Source organism: Eubalaena glacialis, chromosome 13, assembly GCF_028564815.1.
Source record: "Eubalaena glacialis isolate mEubGla1 chromosome 13, mEubGla1.1.hap2.+ XY, whole genome shotgun sequence".
Lineage (NCBI taxonomy): Eukaryota > Metazoa > Chordata > Mammalia > Artiodactyla > Balaenidae > Eubalaena > Eubalaena glacialis.
Window position 1 is genome coordinate 43831070 of NC_083728.1, and position 21658 is coordinate 43852727.

Genomic DNA, 21658 nt, shown 5'->3' on the forward strand with positions numbered 1-21658 from the left:
AAGAGGGGGAAACTTCAATATTTCTCTTTGGGAAAACTGCTCAGATGAGCCTCATACTTGTGCAAATAAAGCAGAGATCTACTTTGAAACGGAGAGAAGTTTGAGATCACTCTGGTAGGGAGAAGAACACTGTTCGGTGCATGAAGCTTGTGACTCGTGGCTTCTGGATGGTTTGATCGTTTTAAATGAAACATCTCTCAGTTTCTTTGAATGATTTTCGCCTTTAATGCTACCTTGTCCGATTTTCATCTTGCTGTCCCTTTTTCCTTTGGCTACTGTTTGCCAGGCAGCCCTCTGCTGGGCATGAGAGTCTGTGCAGAGCGCAGAGTGCGTCTCAGCTGAGGAGGGGTGACGGTGATGGAGGGGGTGGGGGGCTTCTGCTCCCTGCCCCCCCCCCCACCAAATAGATGCAGACTTCATCATCTCTTGGAAGAATCTGGCAGTCAGATGAATCACACAGAAGCAGGAAAAATTGCAGCCTTGAACCATTGTTTCAAAGAGAGGCACATGATACTGCTGGCAAGGTGAAGGGTGGGATGCCCTGGGCCTCAGAAGGTTTCCGTGATGAAGAGGCTGAAGGACGCCCCCGTGTGAGCCCAGGGGCAGGTGGGTGCAGGCTGGCTGGGGCGGAGGTCCTGCCTCTTCTATTCCCTGCCCTGTGTTCAGCTCCTGGCACAGGGCTGGCGTCTGGTGTACGATCAACGAATAAGAATTAGTGAATAAACGAAGGCCAGCAGAGAGTGCAGGGGACAGTGGAGTGACATGGGGCTGGAGAGGCTGGCAGGGGCCAGGCCTCACAGAGGCTTGTTGCTAAAGAGATCATCTGGGTTGCTGTGAAAATTGGGACAGCTTTTAGATGAAAAGAGGGTACTATTAATAATTATGTTTGAACAGTAGGACGTAAAATGAGACTGACCTGGGCAAACTAGGATGTGTGGTCAGCCTCTTACAGGCCACCATAGGGAGTGTAGTCTTCTTTCGGAGAACAGTGCCACGCCTCTCGAAGGGGTTTTAGCTTGGGTGCAAGTGTGGAGGAAAGGCAAGACTCGATCGCTCTGGCCACAGCCTGTAACAGATGGGACGTGATTAGACTTAGGAGATCATGGGACTGTTGCATTTAAGGGCCAGGCAGGGGAGGGTGGCAGCCCGGACTGGAGGCCGGGATGGTGAGGGGGATGGACCACAGGACGTGGTGATGGGTTGCCCGTGGCTGCTGAGCAAAGAGCGGTGTCAAGGTCTCAGAACTGGACAGGTTTTGGTGCCTCTGGTGGAGCTAGAACAGGGAGGAGGAACAGGTCTGGGGAGAATGTGTAGTTTGGGACAGGTGGGGAAGTCAAAGTATGAACTTGAGGTTTCATCCTTAGGCTTGTGAATTCCCAAATGAGGAGAAAATAACCGAACTCCACACGTGCTGCTGGACTCATGTCCCACCTCTGTTAAAACTACCGCAGCCCCTCCCACCCATCCACTACTCGCTTATGCCTAAAATTTTATTAACCAAAAACAAATCCTTCATAAAAAGCAAATATTGAGTAAGCCCGCACAACAGAGTGAATAGTTTGTCAGGGAGAGGAGGTTGGAGAACCTCTCTTTCCCGAAAAGATCAAAAGACGCTGAGCTGGAAAAGCACCGTTTCGGAAGATGAACTCGGAAACATGGTGAGGGAGAGCAGGTAGCAGAACTGAGAGCCCAGCAAAGGGGTCTAAAAAGCCAGGGTACCGCAAGTAAACTGGAGTCTGTATTTAGAACGGCTCTTATGGTCTCTCTAATTTACAGACTTCTAATGTACTATTTACATAATATTCATCTCCATTCAAAGATCTTTAAAGCACCCTCTTGTTTTTAGAATGTAAAGAGTTTTATAGTTGGTATGACCAGAAAGAGATGGTAACTTTAAAATGCTTTGGTTGGGTTGCACTGAACCGTACTTCCGCATCATCAGTTGGAAATACTGGAATGGTCTGGTCTTGCAGCTGTCTGTTAATTCATCCCAGGAAAAGGAAAGGCAGCAACGCCTTGCACGCGTGATACGTAGAAGCCTGCACTTCTGCAGGCTGTTTCCTGAGGTCTGATTCCCTTGGCAAGTTATTACCTTGACTGCAGGTAACTGCCAGGGCTTTGTGTAATGCCAGCTGGGCCGCCATTGCCCTCTTCTGGTAAGGGGCTAACGCTACAAATGTCCTGAGTTTTACAAGGAAGGAAAACTCAAGCTCATTTTTCACTTTTGGTCAACTACACTTTGCCAGCTGGCAGAAATCCCTATAATGAAATGAATGTTTGGTTTAAAATGTTGTAACATATACTCAGACCATGGAACCATGCGAGGGTCTAACCTTATTTACAGTTTTGGCTTGCGGGGGCTACCTTAGACATCCATATCATTTTCCACAGTTGGGCCACTTTCTCTTTGGCAAAAAAAGATTTCTTTCAGCCTTTTCTCTGTCTATGAAACCCTGTCTGACTGCTTCATTAGCTCACACACGTGTGAATTAGGATACTGATAATAGCAGCAAATGCAAAGAATATGGTTTTAATAAAATTTTAGTATCTAATATCTCTGGAGCATTAGGGCACAGAACATTATAGGCCTGGGATAAACAATTCATATGCAATAGGGGCATTTTAGCATTTCTTGGTGACATATTTATACAGTTTATAATTTAGAGATGAGTTTAAGTTACATGGGAAAACTTAAGAATATATTAAAATAACTAACTCTATTGGGAAGGGGCAATGAGAATATGGGGTTACCGTATATGGTGGTTTAGGCCGTAACTAAAAGACAGTTCCTGTTGTCCTACTGGTGCTTGTTCTTTTCTGATCAATCTTTGATTGGCAACCTGTCTTTCCCTCCCCAACTGGGAAGGAGGTAAGCCCTTGAGTGAGCCACGTGGGCTTTGCTGTTTAAAGGAACCCTGTTGTGAGTACCTGGAATGGAAATACTATTTTGTGAGGCATTTAAGTAATTCCTTAATATAACACCATTTAATAGATTTTTAAATGACCCATTAAGTAGCTATTTGCCATTTAAAACCTGAAGAGTGTCCCAAATCAAAGCTAGCTACCATACTTGTTTTGGTTACTAAGGATCTAAACACATAATGTTGACCTTTTTAAGCTGGATCAGTGTGATATTTGTGGTTCTGTTGACCAGTGTAATTTTTCTAGGAAGTTAATGGTGACAGGACATACATCTAATAGTCATGATCTCAGTATGATATTAATGATGCGTGAGAAAACTCCTTCAGTGTTACCCCATCTACCCCTATGCTGAGACCCTCTGTAAACTGCCCCAAATAAAAATGTCTCTCCAGAGAATGGGCAGTACTGCCATTTAGATTTTTACAAAAGTAGTGATATAGTCGATTTCTAAAATGATACCTGTTCAGAATTCCTGCATTTTTTCATTCATTCCTTAGTTTAGGCCTTTTTCAAAGTTAGTAATGACACAGAATGCTTTATAGAGTGGAGGTAGTCTGTCAGTTGGCCATGTGATGAATCATGGAACAGAATTGTTACCAAACTAAATCTTTAACCTCATTGAAAAAAACCCTCATTGACCACGTCTGGCAAGGTCAAGGCTGAGAAGACCCTTTCTGTGTTGTTCTGGGCAGTTGGGAGGATGAGTAGCAGCCCCAGCTCTCTCCTCGGCTGGGCATTTTGTAGGACTTCTTCAACTCTGGACCTTCAGGCCCTCTCTCTGTTCCTTCTTCCGGCTGGCCTGAGATCCCTGCCAGTTCTCCAGTGCCTGAGAAGTCAGCTGACTTCATGTAGCGGTTTCCAGAGCAGGGTTTCTCTACTTAGGCACTAATGACAGCGTGAACCAGATGATTCTTTGTTGTGGGCTCTCCTGCGTATTGTAGAATGTTTAGCAGCTTTCCTGGACTCTACCCCACTAGATGCCAGTCGTGACAACCCTAAATGTTTCCAGACGTTGCACATTGAGGGGGTGGAGGGGAAGACAGGGGTGGTTTGGCCTCAGAACCACAGTTCTAGATTATGAATTGTATATTCCTTCATCTTTAGCTTTATTACTTGGAGGTAAATTGCACTGTTACACTTTCTAAGTAGGTGCTGATGTATGGCACATGGTGTATTTTAGCCTGAAGATTCATTAATTTGAGGAATTCAGGATGGGGAATAGGTTTCCTGTTGAGTGCTAATGCTCAAGGCAGAGTTAATCAGGGGGTACATACCAAAAATAATTCAATTTAGCTTTTTTGTTCTCACCAAAAAAAAATATTTAGTTCCCCAGTTTGTTAAAGGAGGAACAAGCATCATAAAACATTATTTCATAGGAATAACTAACTGTAAACTTCATCCTTGCCATAGGATCCTTGCCATAGGATGAGGAGATGAGGAGGGAAGGGTAGAAGCAGTCAGATGATATGTAGAGATGAGGAAGAGGAGAATCTGATTTGGAAAGAAGGGAAAGGAATTTGAAGAGAATAGAAAAGAGATTTGAGGAAGAAATGTTACATGATTTTGAATGTCTTAAAAATCGTTACCTGCTGCTCATCTAGCTGTAGGGTTCTCATTTCAAAATTTATTACTTGTTACCTACTCTGTTTTCAAATGATTAGTAGATTTATCAGTGTTCATAGATCTTCAGTTGCTCTCATTAGTAAATCATCAGAGAATTCTTGGAGAGAGAGAATGTGTGTGTGTGTATGTGTGTGTGTATGTGTGTGTGTGTGTGTGTGTGTGTTTTGCTGGTACCATGAGGATCATTATATTTTGGCTTGTAGAAAAAAAAGAAATGAACAGTGAAATATCACCTCCAAGAGTTGGTGGAATCAAGCGGATGCCAGGATCTGCCTCCCTGTCTCTAGTTTGTAAGGGTGGATGTAGTCTCCAAATTTAAATGGTTTGAGGCTGATCTTTTCTGCATTGGTTTTCAACCCAGCCAGCATTATTACAATCAGGTAGGGAGATTTTAAAAGAATACTGATATCCAGGCCCCATCCCACTCTCTCCCGGGTCTGATTTAATTGGTCTGGGGTAGAATTAGAACATAGGCTTTCAATATTCCCCAGGTGATTCTGACGTGCTGCCAGGGTTGCAAACCCCTGTTCTTAGGCTGATGGTTCTCAAAGTGTGGTCTCCAGCAGCAGAAGCAGCAGCAGCATCACCTGGCAGTGTTAGGGGCACATTCTCTGCCCCACCTCCAGCCTGTGACATAAGAAACTCTGGGGCTGAGCCTTGGCAATCTGCATCTGTCACCTGCTCCCCTGGGGAATCTGATGCACGCTCAAGTTTGAGAAACACTGTTTCAGGCAGTGGGTGGCGGTGCTTGGAAGACATTGAATCCTGAGAATCAAGGGTATGGAATAGTGGCTGGTGGAGATACTACCCTACAGTTGATGAGACCATCTTCAGAGTTCAGTCACCTCAGGAGACTCTTCACTTATCCAAGGAGGACAGCCTGGAAGCTGTAACTTTCCACTGAGAGCCTTCATAAGGCTTAATTGCTAACGTGTAGGTAGCAGCTGATACCGAGTTGTCCCCCCGCCCCACTCGTTTCTGCAAAGCTTTCAACCTTGCTCTCAATATTCTTATTTAATGATCTTCAGTTTCTGAAGCCATTTCATCAGTGGTCTCCTGTCCCAGCACGTTGCCCTTTGAGCAGTCCTTGAAGACGGTGTTATTCCCAGCAGTCAATTAGAAAAAGAAAGTCGAGGTGGCTCTAAACAAGTCCTGTGACCAATTAACTGCCTCCCTTCATTGCCCTTTGTAGTTCTCTAAAAACGGGTCGGGAAAGAAAAACTCCGGCTCCCCCCAGCAGACCTCGCCTGTGTTTGTCTAACATCCTTCTGTCCCATTTGCTGTTTCAATTTCCTGCCTTAGCCATGAATTGGTTGAAAATTCCCTTTGAACTCGTGTTCATTTTGTAGAAACCTGATGAAGCAGTGATGAAAGTAGTTAGAGGATTGTTTCCTGAGTCCTGAGACTCAGGGCAGAGTTGGAAGGGAAATTCAAGCACCAAATTTTAAGGTTCATTCTCAGTGAAAGCCAAGGGATTAGTAGCAATTATAGTGGCTGCAATAATAACTTTAAGAATTCTCCTTGAATTTTGTTTTCTGATTTGATAAAGCAGGGTCACGGTGAAAAGGGTGAAAGGTGAAGGGAAACTTAAACTTCTTAACCCTCTAATTGGCAGTAACAGCTTTTATGGCTTCATTTTCTCTTTACAAGGAAAACACCTTGAACTAAAACAGTTCTATTGGATCAGCACCGTCCTTGGTAAAGTTCAGAGAAATTTCCCAGGTTAGTCCCTATCATTCCCTCCCATGCCATCCTGAGGAGCCTTCTGGAGTTCCCTGCGGGATGGGAATCCCCTCGCATCACCGGGCACTTCCTATTACGGGTTTCCTGATGTTGTTTGCTCTTTTGGTTTTAGTCTCTCATTAAAATTATAGAACCAGGACTTCCCTGGTGGTCCAGTGGTTAAGACTCTGTGCTTCCAATGCAGGGGGCACAGGTTCGATCCCTGGTCAGGGAAGTTCCACAGGCCATGCGGTGTGGCCAAAAAAAAAAAAAAAAATTATAGAACCAGGATTTCTGAACCAGGAGTCACTTTAGGGAAGTATCTACACTGTTCAGTAGAGTAGCCACTAGCTACATGTAGCAATTCAAGTTAATTAATAAATTAATTGCTAATAAACCAACTTAATTAGAATTAAATCAAACTCCAAAGTCACACAAGCCTCAATGCAGGTGCTCAGTAGCCACACGTGGCTTGTGGCCAAGGTGTTGGACAGTGAAGATAGAGAACATTTCCATCATCACAGGACGTTATCAGGCAGCGCTGGTCAGTTTTGTCACCCCCATTATAGTTGGAGTACTGGGACTGCAAATGATGTCATTATTTGTTAACTACTCCCAATTTATTAGTTAACTACTCTTTGTTAACTACTACTCTACTCTATTTTTCCTCTTTGAATTTAATCCTGAGGACATCTAAGGACATAAGGCCTGAGGCCTTATGGCCAGTAAAAGGTACAGCCAGCGGTTGGACGCACACCTGCTTGATTCCAAAACCCCATGCTTTGTATGTTAAATTGTTTCCGAAGGTAACTTCTCAGATTCTTGAGGTCAGTAAGCCCACATCCTTAGGGATACAGTAAAAAAACAAAAACCAGTAACCAGTGTTGCACTGGATGATTGCAGTGGCCAATCAATAAAATGCAGCAAGTCAGTAGCATGCCCTTTCCTGTGTCATTTTCATAACTCCTCACAACTAGACCAGTGCCCTGTGATAACAAAGCAATATTTATACAGTTGTCCATTTTCATGTGTTTTATGTCAATACAGTGTGATCTCCCGGCTTGGCTGGTGAACATACCACCTCCCATGGCAGATTATTTCCTGGTTGGAAAGCCTGCCGGCCAGGAAGTCTTCCTTATATGGAAGGCAATACCTGTCTCCTTGGGGTTTCTCTGCTCTGTATCCCTTAAGGCCCTAAAGAACTAAAAAGGATCATTCTTCCACCTTTAAATGTCCTGGTAACATTATTTTATCCTGGTGGTTTTCTTTTTTAGGTAAATCATTCCACTTTTTTCAACTGATCCTCATAACATGATTTTAAGTGTTGGTCTTACCCTGGTCACTCTTATTCTGATACATGATTGTTTGTCTCTGTTTGTATGTTGAGACTAATTGAGTACTAAATGCCTAAAAAGCATAGCCACCGTAATGCTTATTCTGGCTGCTACTGTTAAGGCAGCCTAAAATGACATTTCCATCATCGACCACAGCATTTTGCTGCCCACTCACAGAGCTTTCTCTTGATCAAGACAACCTCTGTGCTCAGGCTGTTAGTTTTTTTGGAGCCAAATGTTGACCTTTACATATATTCTTGTTAAATTCCATCTTCTTAGGTTGATCTCATCTTTCTGAGTCACAGAGATCCAGGTTTTTTGTTTGTTTCTTGTATATGTGCCAGATTCAGCTTTTGCTATTCCAGATACTCTCCCCTCCTGTGCAGCTTCATCCATCTATTTTGTGGCATGTCCACCTTCATCATGTCACTGCTAAGAATGTGGACGAAGACCAGGGTCAAGGGAAGAGCTCTTCAGCATCTCCCTCCATGCTGTGGTTTGGCCATTAATGGCTCTGGGGGTTACGGTTGTTGAACTAGTTATGAATCCATCTGATTGTCATTTTCACCCATGATGAAATTTTTCTGTTTTATGATGATATTCTCCTGTTTTTTCTTTACTAGGATTCATTTGTTCATTCATAGATTCGTCCAGTTAATATTTATTGAGCTCCTGCTGTGTACCAGGCAGGCTGTCTTGAAGGTAGAACTGTTAGGGTTTGTTAACAGAAAAGCTGTAGAATATGAGAGAAGGAGAGGCATCCAAGGTGACTCCAAGGTTTTGACCTGAACAGCTGGAAGAGTGGAGTTGTCATTTACCAAGCCAGTTCAACTAAACCTGCTGGGAGCACATTTGAGGGTAAACAGTAGTAGTTTGGGTTTTGAACTTGTGAAATCGTAAATGTCTATTTCACATCGAAGTGGAGATCTGGAGCTGGGAGGAGGTCCAGGCTGGAGCAGAAACACTGGGCATGGTCAATATCTGAAACCTTGAGACGAACGGGAGTGTAGGTGGAGACAAAGAGGTCGAAGGCCTGAGCTCTGTTTGGATGTTGGTGCAATGGGGACAAGCCTGCACAGGAGACTGAGGAAGAGTGGCCAGTGAGGAGGGAGGAGAACCAAGAAAGCACAGTGGCCCAGAAGCGAGGGTTTCAAGGATCAAGTGAATGAACCACTTTGTTAAGATGGTGCCGAGAGGTCATGTAACGTGAGGACTGAGACCTGTTCATTGGATTGGCTACATGAAGGTCATAGGTAACCTTGACAAAAGCTGCTGTGGTGCAGTGGTTTGGACAGAAGGATGTCATGGGAGAGTCTGCTTGATTCCTGGCTGAGGTTCATGTCTTCTTTGTCAATCACATTTCACCAGTTGTCACAGTCTAGGAACCTCAGCAAAGAAGAAAATGAGATTAGTTTTTCATAATTGGAGTTTTTTTCTGGATCCCATCTAATAATCTATCAGGGATTAAGTTGACTGTTGCAAAATCTATCTTCCTCCCCCTTTTGCAAAGAGCAATGTCGTTTGCCCCTCTCAAGGATCTCATTGCAACTCATCATCCCAGTGGCCAAGCCACGTGCAGAGCCCATCCTCTTTATGCTTTGGGGTGGGTTCCACTGAGCCCAGTGATCTGAGCTCATTTCAAGGACTTAAGTGCAGTTGTGTGACCTCCCTGTCTGTTTTGGGCTTACAACTTCCTTCCTTTCCATTTCTGGCCTTTCCTTTCCATTTCTTCCTAAGGCTCTACCTTGATCCAGCAGGTAGATTTCCTTTTCCCTTTGGATTTCCATCACCATCATCCTAATCCAGAGGGAAGTTTTTAAGATGCTCAGGGAGGCATTATTATATCTGTGGTTCTCAACCCTGGCTGCACATCACATTTACCTTTGGAGGGTGTTTGCTTTTTCTTTTTAAAGGAAATCATAATTTGAGTTTCTTATAACTCTAAGAGAATTATTTTCTTATCATCATGATAAAATTGTGATGTGTTTTCCTAATGGGTTTTAGAATTGTAATATATTCTGGTGAGCTGTCGCCTTCTCTTGTGGTACATTATGAAACCTAATCAGATTTTTTTTCCCCTTCCTTTTCTAATGTAACCTCCAAAAAATTTCCTCTATTGTACAGAGCATGCCAGAGTAGTCCTCAAAGAGATATAGTAGCCTACAGCAGTGGTTCTTAGACTTGAACCTGCACCAAAATCATCTGGAGGGCTTGTTAAAACACAGGATACCGAACTCCACACCTAAAATTTCTGATTGGGTAGGTCTGAATTTGCATATCAAACAAGCTCCAGGAGATACTGATGCTGCCAATACTTTGAGAGCTAGATCTCCAGACTCTAGTGGGCACATATCCTTAAGGTTGTACACACAGAGAGCTTTCCTGAACTGGCAGAACCAGGATGATAACCATGGCCAAGCGCAGAGAGAGGGCTGGCACTTGACTTGGTTGGGCCTCTCTGAGACGTCGGTAACCCTGAGCCCTGCAGAAGTGGAAACTCTTCAGGTGCAGTAGGCCTCAGGAGGTCCTCACTCTGAGGTGTTGTTTTGGTTGCAGCCATATATTTGGATTCTCTTTGCCTTCCTGAAAATGTTACATGTAGCCTTGTCTTTGGCCTGTCAGAGTTGGCTTGGAAAACACTACCCTTATGCAGTTTAGAAGAGCAAATGTAAGCCCCCTTTATCAATAGTACCTACACAATATCAATACTCCAGAGAAAATTAAATGACAACTGGATTGAACAGAGGGTGTCTGTCGCAGCTCTGTTGGGCAAGCCCTTTGTTATATTTGAACATAGACGGGAGGATTCCAGAGGAAAAAATACTGATCGTGGGGGATTCCTTAAATTATTTTACATTAACCATACGAACAGAATTCCTCTGAGTCATCCAGAATCTCCAAAGTACTCATCAAAGATTCTTTGGTTCCCCACCCACTGCTCCCCAGAGAGGTAGGAAAATTGTGCCCCCTGTCTTTTATCTCCCTTCCTCTTTCAAGAAATCTCCCTCCAGGACTGACCACCCTTGAGAATGATCCACAGATTCTAAGCATTGATCACTAAAGGAATATTTACAGGGTTTTTGTTTTTATTTGTGTTTGATTTATTTATAATTTGTCATAAATTTCTTTAACTCATAGGCTGCACTGCTTTTCTTTTGTTCTTCTTGACCATGAAGAATGTCAGGATTCTTTGGGAATATAAAAGAAGATTTTTTTTTTTTTAACGTGTTAATTTTTAGAATTTAAATTGAAACCCACATTCCAAAGCTTCTTGATGACACATGCTGGGTAAAATTGTGAGCAGAATTTGTAGGGACCAACACCCCTGGTGTCCACCAGATTCCATTTTCAGATTCCTAGATGGTTGGCCGTAATTGCTCCTTAACACTCTCCTGACCAGCCGAAATGTTGCTAAACTGTGAACGTTGCTTGTTTTTCTGGCCACTTAAGACCCTCTCAAGACAAGTTCCCTGTAGACAAGTACAGAATAATTTCTGTCAGACTATCTTTTCCTTTCATGTTCTCTGTTGCAGAAATGTGTGGCAGGAGGGCTTGTTGTAATCTGGTGTGATTACAAGCCATCTGCTGTTCTTCTGAGAAGCAGCGTGTGGCCAGAGTAAGACAGTGGAAAAGAATTAGGAGGCATTTATTAGCTCTTAGGAGAAACAAGGGGAAACCTGCGCCCGACCTGTTTGTAAACCTTAATGGAACTGACAGTTCAGAGTTCATTGAAAATTCTCTGGAATTTGAAACAAATTCTACCTTTGGAGAGAAACAAAACAAAACGACCCATATTTCTTTCTTGAGCCCTTCGGATGTGCTGAAGTCTCGTACCTGAATTCTCTCATTTAATCCTCAAAACGACTCTGTGCAGCATCTTGCATTATTGGCCCATTTTGCACTGCGGGGACTTACCCAGGGCCTGAGGGTCTGAGGCGCAGGGAGGGGGCTGCGCCAGGTCTGTCCTGCCCCGTCGTCATCCCGACTCCTCACTGCTCACATGCTCTGGACGTGCCACAGGCTGGTCTCCTAGGAATAGTGGCCTGGGGGTTACATTTAAAAGGATAATTTTTGGAAAAATCACTGGGGTTAGTATCTAAAGAAATGAAGGCCGTTCTTATCTTTCAAAGGGAGTGACTGAGAGCCTGTTCCTAACTGCACTCTTCATGCAGTGATGGGTTGTAGAGGCTGTGGTTTGGCCTCGAATACGACTTAAGCGTCGCTTCGTAATACCGCTTTGTTGGCCTTCGCTTCATTCCCAGCAGCACTTTGCTTCCCTTCTCAGATCCTATCCATAGCTTATGTGAAGCACTGTGTGAGCATTTTAGGCAAAAAAAACCCCAAAACTCTTTCTGAGCAGGAGACCAGAGACAACTTACTGAAGGACATCAGCCCCTGACTCTATTTGTTTCTCCTTTTAGAAGTTGTCATCACACTCAGTAGCTCTGCTTTTCTGCCATCTTTTTCTCTCATTCCTTTGTGATTTGCTCCCTGCCCTTTTCCCAACCATAGCAATAAATCTGTTAAGAAAAACAAACGAATGACTGAAAAGACGTACATCCCTGACCTTAGTCAAATTGTCCCAGAGCAGAAACCAAACAGGAGAGAGAAACTCCCTCCCCTCCTGATTCCTTTCCACTTGAGAAAAGTCACACCCTTCCCTGCATCCCTTTCAACCAGAAAAACTTGACCTCAAAGCACTAGCCATCCATTTGCAACCAAGGAAACCCTATGTAGGTTCCTTCTAATGGGTCTGGATTCATATAATCAGCCAGGGTTTGATTGCAAGATGGGACACTAACCATCTGGCGTGCAGCAGTGGCCACCTCTGCCCGTTTTCCCGGGTGATACTGTTCTGTGCATGTATGAGGCAACCTTAGTTGTAAACCATGAGCTTGATTCTGTTCTGAGGACAAGGTGCAGGTGAGAGGGTGGTAATCCCTCCTAGAGAGAGAACAGGGCAGACACTTAAGTAATTCTCATCACTGATGTATTATTTTCATTTATTGAACAAACACTCTTCCCGGCCATCTCTGTGCCAGGCCCAGTACTAGGCATTGACAACCCAAAGGTAACGGAAAGCAGCTCCTTCTCGCAAGCAGCCCTCAGGAGCCAGGAAGCATGCAGTCCTGTGCGGACAGCCTGTAAGGAGTCCCACGACAGGAACATAAATAAAATGCTGTGGCAGCAGAGAAGAGCTCAGTCTCGCCTGCATCTGGTCGGAGAGTGCTCTGGGGGGAAGAGCTCGCTGGTTGCTAAGATTTTTGCCTCAGCCAAGTCCACTGAGCTTCTCCATTTCCTGTGGTTTATACCGTGATTTCTAGCCATGAGACTGGTATTTTCTGTCATTGGTTGCCAAGACTAAATCCTGCCCACAGAGGTCAGCCCAGCAGGACATGTGCTCTCCTGTTGTCTATTCCAAAACGACGGTGGACTTGCCTGCTGTGCTTGCAGGGCCCATTGTGAACCAATGGAGGATGGTACCAGGTGCCAGACTGAGGGTGGCTCTTTCAGAACCTTTACAGGAGGGCAGACATGACGTTGGCCAATGGAGTCCAGGCAAACGGTTGCAAATCAGAACCCTAAGAGATGGGATCTTAGAGCATAAGGCACCTTGAAGGAGACCTAGTTGTGCCATTTTACAAAGAGGGAAACTGACACCCAGAGAGGGGAGGTGGGACACCCCTCCCAAACTGGGGTGTCACCAGAAGAGATTGCGGCCTTGGACTCCCTGTGCTAAGCCATTCTCCTATTTGTCAGCAGAAGGCTTTCTCCGGGCCCTCTCTGTATGCTGTGCTCTCGACTTCAGGCTGTGTCTCATTCTGTGACTAAGAATATAGAGTGTTCCTCCTACCTGTCCTGACGAGTATTGCCAAGTTGGCAGGCACCACACCAAACGAAACCCAGCCATGATCACTAGGGATCTTTGATGAGAGAGAGGGAGAGCTCTTAAGCTTCTCAGTGTCTCCAGAATACTGAGTGGTAATAGTTTGTGCCTCTCCGGGGCACAGTAAATGCAATAATGCACTGAGAGGGCTTGACGCAGGGCCTGGCACACAGTAAGTGCTCAGCAAATCTTAACTGTTGTGATCGCCAACTTATTTCTCCTTTGGAAGTTTTTGCAATTAGATGAAGGGTGTCCTGTATTCCGATAGTACAACTGTTTATTCTCCTGTCCCCTGACCTAACTGTCTGTGTGTTTATGGCATATGCCATCCTAAAGGTATGCTGGTTTCTTTTCTCGAATGTAAACTCCAAGCTTGGATTTCTTGGGCAAGTATTTTAATGAAGAACAGGGGTGAAATGGCGGGGGGGGGGGGGGCGGGGGGGGTGAAATTGACAAAATATTTGCGTTGACTTTTCTTCAGCCCTGGATCAGGCTGTTCATGTCAGGAGACCTCTTTTCCTGCTCTGCCACCCGACCCCACCTTTGGCGTGACGTGTCACCCTTCTCCTCCTTCCTTCTCCCCACAGCCCTCTTGCCCCACTCTCTCTGCAGTGGGGCTTTCACCTCCACGCTGCACTCTTGCTCCAGCAGGGTACGTACCCAGTGGCAGCTTTAGGATCTGAGCCCTCGGGGCCTCACTTCAGCCCAGGGAAGGAAGCTGCGGGGACCCCGTTCAGAATCCTTGGTTCCATCACCAGGCACCGATGGGGTGGGCCCGCGCAGCTGCCATCACTCACCTTAGAAGGGACAGGAGGCCAGTTCCCAAGTAGAGTGGAGGGGGTTCCAGGCCAGGCAGCCTTAAACGTGCCTCCACATGGGGTCAGGAAATGAGTCCCGAGGGGCCTTCCACAGGGAGGATATTTCTTCCAAGTAGTGCACACAAGTCGGCTTTGAGGGGTAAAAGATTAGGATTTGATTCCTGGGTCTGTCCTTCACTGCCTGCGTAATCTTGGACTTGGCCTTTACCGTCTCTGACTCCGCTTCCTTACCTATAAAATGTGAGTAATAGTCGTGCTCCTTCACAGCTTAGTGGCGAGGATTAAATTGAATACTGTGAATTAAAATCAGTATTTTAAACTGTGCTCTTTCTTTTTTTTTTTTTTTTTTAAACATCTTTATTGAAGTATAATTGCTTTACAATGGTGTGCTAGCTTCTGCTTTACAACAAAGTGAATCAGTTACACATATACATATGTTGCCATATCTCTTCCCTCTTGCATCTCCCTCCCTCCCACCCTCCCTATCCCACCCCTCTAGGTGGTCACAAAGCACCGAGCTGATCTCCCTGTGCTATGCGGCTGCTTCCCACTAGTTATCTGTTTTACATTTGGTAGTGTATATATGTCCATGACACTCTCTCACCCTGTCACATCTCACCCCTCCCCCTCCCCATATCCTCAAGTCCATTCTCTAGTAGGTCTGTGTCTTTATTCCCATCTTGCCACTAGGTTCTTCATGACCTCTTTTTTTTTTTTTTTTTCCCTTAGATTCCATATATATGTGTTAGCATACTGTATTTGTTTTTCTCTTTCTGACTTACTTCACTCTGTATGACAGACTCTAACTCCATCCACCTCATTACAAACACCTCCATTTCATTTCTTTTTATGGCTGAGTAATATTCCATTGTATATATGTGCCACATCTTCTTTATCCATTCATCCGATGATGGACACCTAGGTTGCTTCCATGTCCTGGCTATTGTAAACAGAGCTGCAATGAATATTTTGGTACATGACTCTTTCTGAATTATGGTTTTCTCAGGGTATAAACTGTGCTCTTTCTTGCAAAATCATGGGACTTTTAAATTTTGTGCTATAACCTATATGCGGTTCGTTTGGATATGAAAATATTTAATATTTTGCTAGAGCCTTTGAGTAAAGTTGTTGCTCCAGGAGGATAATTGCCATGTTTTTTCATGAAGATATTCAGGAGAAACGTCTTTCTAGATTGAGTATCGGGATTGATTGAGTTATCCTCAGCACCGATTTGTTCTCATCTTACGGCCTCTGGCCTCTTGTTTTTCACATTGGTAACTAGCAAACTGAGAGCAGACTCTTGCAGAGACTTAGGACATGGTGGGGCTTTTGTACAGACCTATGAGACCTAGCACTGGCTTCATTTTATCTTTTTACCCTTGTTTTTCTTACTTATTCCCCCATTTTAAATCTTTGCCTTGTTAATCCAGGCTGCCTTAAATCTTTAATAATAGGTGGGTGTACAAGGCCAGTGACAGTGCGACAGACCCATATGGAGGAGCTGCCTGTGGGCAGCCCCGGGGCATGGGGGAAGCTGCCCGTGGGCCCTGGGGTCGCCCTTGCCCCTCCCCCTCCACACCCAACCGCATGCTCTTGACTCTGTCTTCTGAGTATCCCTCCAATCTGCTCCTTCCTCCCCACCTCAGGATCACCTTCTACTGCCTCTTGTTTGGGCTCTTGTGGTGGCTTTAAACCTGGATGCCTGGCTCGGGTCATTTCCACCCTCCAGCCTGCAGTCTCCTTGGCCCCTCAGCCCGTCCAGGGCTCCTCTGTGCTCTGAGCCCTCCTGCCCTGTTTCCGTGTCGTCAGACTCCACCATCCTCAGAGCATATACCGAGCTCCTTCCTCGGGCCTCTCTCTCGACCACTTGCCACCCTGTTCCTCAGGACTCAGCTGCAGCATCACACCCCCCTCCCTGGCCTCCCTCAGGGAGAGTTGACACTCAGATCCCTTGGGTGTGCACTGTGGTCACACTGCCTGCAGTTCTCTGATACTCGCCCCCGCACCGGCTGTGGCCCAGGGCTCCTGTGAAACTCAGTGGGGAATGAATAAATGAATGAACGAACGAATGAGAGAATGTGGAGAACCTTCCACATAACTCAGAGTTTTGAACCTGCATCTGAGAGAGCTACACGTATGAGAAATGTTAGCAGTTTCACCTTTATTTTACACTTAATATACAATTAGAGGACAAGATCTCCCACCCCTGAGGACTTGGTAACAGTTAAGTTTCGGCTTTGGAATTCTTAGGAAAGAAATAGGAAAAATCACCAACATGCTTGGTTGGCAGTGAGTTTGGGGTGAGGTAATCCTAGGATCCTTGAATTCCCTTTTTCCAAAATATGGAAAATGAGTGGTTGTCACTGGTGATGACATAGTTGTCGCCGCTCCAGAATAAGGAGGGAGAAAGTTGTTATATGACACATCAGTGTCCTGGGCTCAGTCAGAGTGACCTTGTCCCCAGAGTGGGCTCGGAGCCCCCAGTTTGCAGATAAGGCTGTGATTGCCCCCCCTTCCTTCCTCCCTCCCTCCCTTCCTTCCTTTCTTCTTTCCTCCCTCCCTCCCTTCGTCCCTCCCTTCCTTCCACTAAATATTAAGCATCTACTGTGAGCTGGCACTGTGCTGATCCCTGGGATGCAGAGGGACTGAGGTGTGGACCCTGTCTCCACTGAGGAGCTGACAGTCTGGCAGGGGAGGCCCCTACATGGACCAGCCACTGAATGCAGAAATAAGCACGGGAAGCATTGCTGATCCGGAGGAGGGAGTGGCGAACTGTTCAGAAAAGCTTCATGGGGATGGCCGCACTCCTGCGAGGGTTTGAGGATGCGTGAGAGCCCACTGAGCACGGAAGCATCGAGTGCTCTGGCAGCAAAGGGCAAAGAGCATGTGCCCAGGAGCAGCGGGAGACAGTGGGGAGCGGGCCTCATCAGAGCCTTGGAGCCTCGGCATCCCGTCTGCCGCAGGCGTGGCTCTGGTGGAGGCTGGGGAGTTCATCCAGGACTCCGAGAAGTGGCCCTGATGTTCCAAGTGGGGGATGACGTGAGCTGGGGAGCCAGAGAGGCGGGGTGTGTTTAGCTCTTGAAGAAGCCAAATCTACCAGGCGTGGTGACTGAGGGTGAGGGAAGGGAGGAGTTAGGGGTGACTCCCAGGTTTTTGGCCGAAACCTCTGGGTGGAGGGGGAGGAAGCCGGACCGGCCCCCAGCCGGTTGGTTCCCAGCCCAGGCGTGGGATGCAGAGCTTCCTCTCGTAGCTGCTGGGCTGTGAGGGAGGTAACGTGGCCTGTGTAGCGTGAGCAGCTCTGGCCTGAGAGCCCAGTGATGCTGACTGTGCTGCTCTGCCTGGAAGAGCAGAGAAGAAATGGCCCCTAATTAAGGGGCGGGGGGGGGGCTGTGCTGCCAGCAGCAGTCAGGGGTGGTGTTCTTTTTCGTTTTTTTTTTTTTTTTTTTCACTTCTGTTTACTCATGGGAGAAAAGAAGCAAAGCTTTGAGAGCAGGGAACTTCAGAAAGGCAAAATATCTCTGATTACTGTGGGAGCTGGAGAGAGCTCTTGCTGGAAAACTCAGAAGGCTGGCTGCAGAGGGAGAGCCCCGCTGGGGAGCGGGGAGTCTGGCAGGAAGCCCGGGAAGGTTTGAGCACCGGAGTGAGATTCAATGATTTCTTTAAAAAAAAAAAAAAAAAGACATTCTAATCAGTCTTCTTATAATCAAACAGACTAGCTTCTTTGTGATCAGAGCTAAAATGACGAAAAAATACCGAATTGGACCTTACTATTCAATTTTTTAGAAGGATACTGTTACATAGTATCAGTTCAGGTTGTTCAAACGTCACTATTTTTTTTTTAATTTAAAAAATCATCTTTGCTCACGACAAAGGGGTAGCAGAGAACTTGGTTTGACTGAACAGTCAGGGTTGAACACCCACAGGAAACCCGGTAGAATGTGCATGAGGCATGTCTCACCTCTTTGGAGGGGCTCTTGTTCTGGGATCCCTGGAGCCTCAACAGGCCCGTCAGAGAATTCAGAGGGTCAGTGAACTTGGATGGGAAAAAAGTTGCATCTTTACTTTGACCAAGTTCTAATAAATTTTGTTTTTATTATGAACGAAGTATTCAGAACACAGTAGTATTAGCAATGTTTGTTACCATTAGAAGTCACAGCACTTTTCATATTGCATTATAATTGTGGCAGATATCTGAAAATGTCATTTATCCTTATCACTACTTTGGATTTATAGTAGTTTTTAGATCCACCACTGTGTGACAAGATCCAATGCCTTATTGAACAAGTACATCCATTACTATATTACAAGTTTTTTTTTAATATGGGTAACTGTACTGCAGTATAATTGGCTTTCTTTTTACTCCTATGCGTTGTGTCTCCATGCATTTAAAAACATTATTATGCACAGGTTTCATCAGCTTCACAACTGAACAAAGAGGTCCGTGGCACATGAAAGGTTAATAATCCCTGGCTAAGATCCTGTAGTTGTGACATGAGACCTCCACCTGGTGGCAGCATACTCCTTAAAGGTTAAATCGATAATCAACATGGAAGAAACTTAAAATAACAGTGTATTTGAATATGGTTTTCAAACATTCTTGACCACAGCCCACAGTGAGAAATAGGCTTTATATCGTAATTCAGTACACTCATACCTAAGTTTCACAAAACAAGACTTAACTTTACCATGTGACACATTGATATTTTTTTATCCCATTTCTCTTTCCTTAAAATAAAATGCTGGTTGCAGCTCACTAAACTGAAGTTCTGTGGGTGACATTGCACTGTTTGACATTGTAGGAGACCATTTTTCATTATACTTTATGATTTATTACCCAGGGAAGATCACTCTGTTCTCCCCCAAAATACCCACACATTTTCAAGGACATAATACTTACATTTTAAATATCTGTCAACAAATATGAGTGTATTTTTACACAGTATTTAAAAAATCGTTTATTATTGATATGTAACGTATATACAGGGAAACGAACTGATCTTAATTGTATAACAAGACATAGAACATTCCCCAGTCAATTTCTCCCTAAGCAATCACTGTGCTGATTTCTTTGACCATAGATTTAATTTTGCTTTTCTAGAACTTTATATAAATGGAATCATGCAGTACGTATTTTAGCCTGGCTTTGCTCAGTGCAATGTTATTGATATTAGTCCATGTTGAGCGGATCAGTAGTTTGATGACGAGGGTTCCACTGCATGAATATACCACAATTTGTTTGTTCTCCTGGTGAGAGACTTTCGGGTTGTCTTCCATTTCGATTCTTGCAAATAAAACATCCACACACATTTGTGTACATTTCTTTGTGTGCACATATGTTTCATCTCTCGCAGGTAAATACCTGAGGTGGAATTGCTGGCTCAGATGGTAAAATAAATATGTGTTTAACTATAGGAAACTGACAAACATTTGCCAGGGTGGTTGAACCATTTTCCATTGCCACTAGCAGTGTGTGAGTTTGGGTCACTCCCCATCCTTACCAACATTTGGTGTGCGTCAGTCTTTTTCACTGCAGTCGTTGTGGTAGGTGTGTAGTTGTATCTCTTGGCAGTGTTAATTTGTATTTGCTTGATAAGCCATGATGTTGTACACTTTTTTCACGTGCCTATTCACCAGTTGTTTATCTTAATTGTGAAGTGTCTGTTCAAGCTTGTGTTGTTTTGTTTTTTAACGTCAATTTGTAGAAGTATTTTTTACATATTTTGGACACCAGTCCTTTATGTCAGACATGTGCATTTATGAATATTTTCTCCCAGTCAATGGCATACATATCCATTTTATTAATGGTGTCTTTTGATGAGCAGAAGTTTTTAATTTTGATCAAGTCCAGCATGCTGATTTTTCTCTTTTATAATTAGTGCTTTCTGGATCCTGTCTAAGAAATCTTTTTCTACCCCAAGTTTGGGAAGATAGATTTGGTTTTTTACGTTTAGGTCTGTGATTCATCTCAAATCAATTTCTGTGTACAGTGTGAGGTAGGTGTTGAGTTCCATTTTCTTTCCATATTATATCTGGTATTCTCACACTGGTTGTTGAAAATATTTTTTTTTCTTCACCACTGAATTATAGCACAGAATTAAAAAAAAAAAAATTGTTTAGCCAAAGAGGTACAAAAATGACTTTCCCTGCTGGCCAAAAACCAACCCACGGTGCTTTTCTAAGTTAGTTCATCCACAGTTATCTTGAGATTCTCAGATTACTTTACTCATACGGTATGAGGGTTTATGAAGCTACACGTTTTTACAGGGTCTGTAGCCATGCCGCAGAGCTGCTAGCTACATGTGGCTGTTTAAATTAGATTGAAATTAAATAAAATAAAAAGTTCAGCTTCTCAGTCACAATAGCCACATTTCAAGTGCCCAGTAACCACATAAGGCTATTGGCCTCCCTACTGAACAGTGCAGATAGAGAAGATTTCCATTTTTTCCAAAGTGCTAGACAGCACTAGCCTATCAAATAAGAAAGGAGACAGGCTTTGTACAGTTTTGTAGCATATTTTAATGAAACTCATTTAGTTTTCGTAACTGTCATTCAGCATCTACCTTCTGCTCTTTGGTTCTTTTTCATTTGTCCGTGCTTCTAGTTCTAGTCCAAGATGTACGGTCCCAGCCAGTCCTTTTGTCTGTCTAAAAATGCAGTAACTTCTGTCTGTTCTCGCCTATCTGGAAGAAGGAATTCCCCTGGCCGTCCACGGACTCATTCTTTTCTGGAGCCTACCTCGTACTGACCTATTTTACTTTTCTCAGTGTTTAATAGCCTTCCAACTGCTGCCAGATTTCTGGGCATCCCCCTTGAAGGTGCGGCCCAGAGATAGATATTTTGTCTTTCCTATCCTGATTAAAATTAAATTTCTCCCTAGCATTTCTAGCATAAATCATAAACTTGCAAAAAGCATCGGGTTATGAGTTTTACCCTGCCCCGTATTAACGTTTCTGTCCAGTAGTGAACTTTGTTGCCGTTTCATCATGAGCAACCACATAGGAATTTGTGAGATTTTCTCTCATTGTTTGCTGGGCGTGAGCTAACTCTGCCATTAATGTCTTTCAGTGTGGGAATTTTGCTGTCCTGGTGGATCTTCATATATCTCCGCAAGGTTCAAACAAAGATACCAGCTGGTTTTCTGAACAGAAGAAAGAGGTACCAGGAAACTTTTCACTATTTTTTAAAATTGAAGTATAGTTGATTTACGGTGTTTCAGTTGTACAGCAAAGTGATTCAATTATACATACACACACACCCCCCCACACGTATTCTTTTTCAGATTCTTTTCCATTATAGGTTATTACATGATATTTTTTTAAATAAATTCTTTCAGGATTTGTTTATTTCATTAG

General features: G+C 44.3%; 1 protein-coding gene across 1 annotated transcript in view; it reads left to right on the forward strand.

The window, feature by feature from the left end:
* SLX4IP (SLX4 interacting protein) overlaps positions 1-21658 on the forward strand; it is a 185093-nt gene that overhangs the window by 97508 nt on the left and 65927 nt on the right. Inside the window, 1 exon segment of the mRNA XM_061208423.1 lies at positions 21372-21461. Within this exon segment, the coding sequence (XP_061064406.1) occupies positions 21372-21461 (90 nt within the window).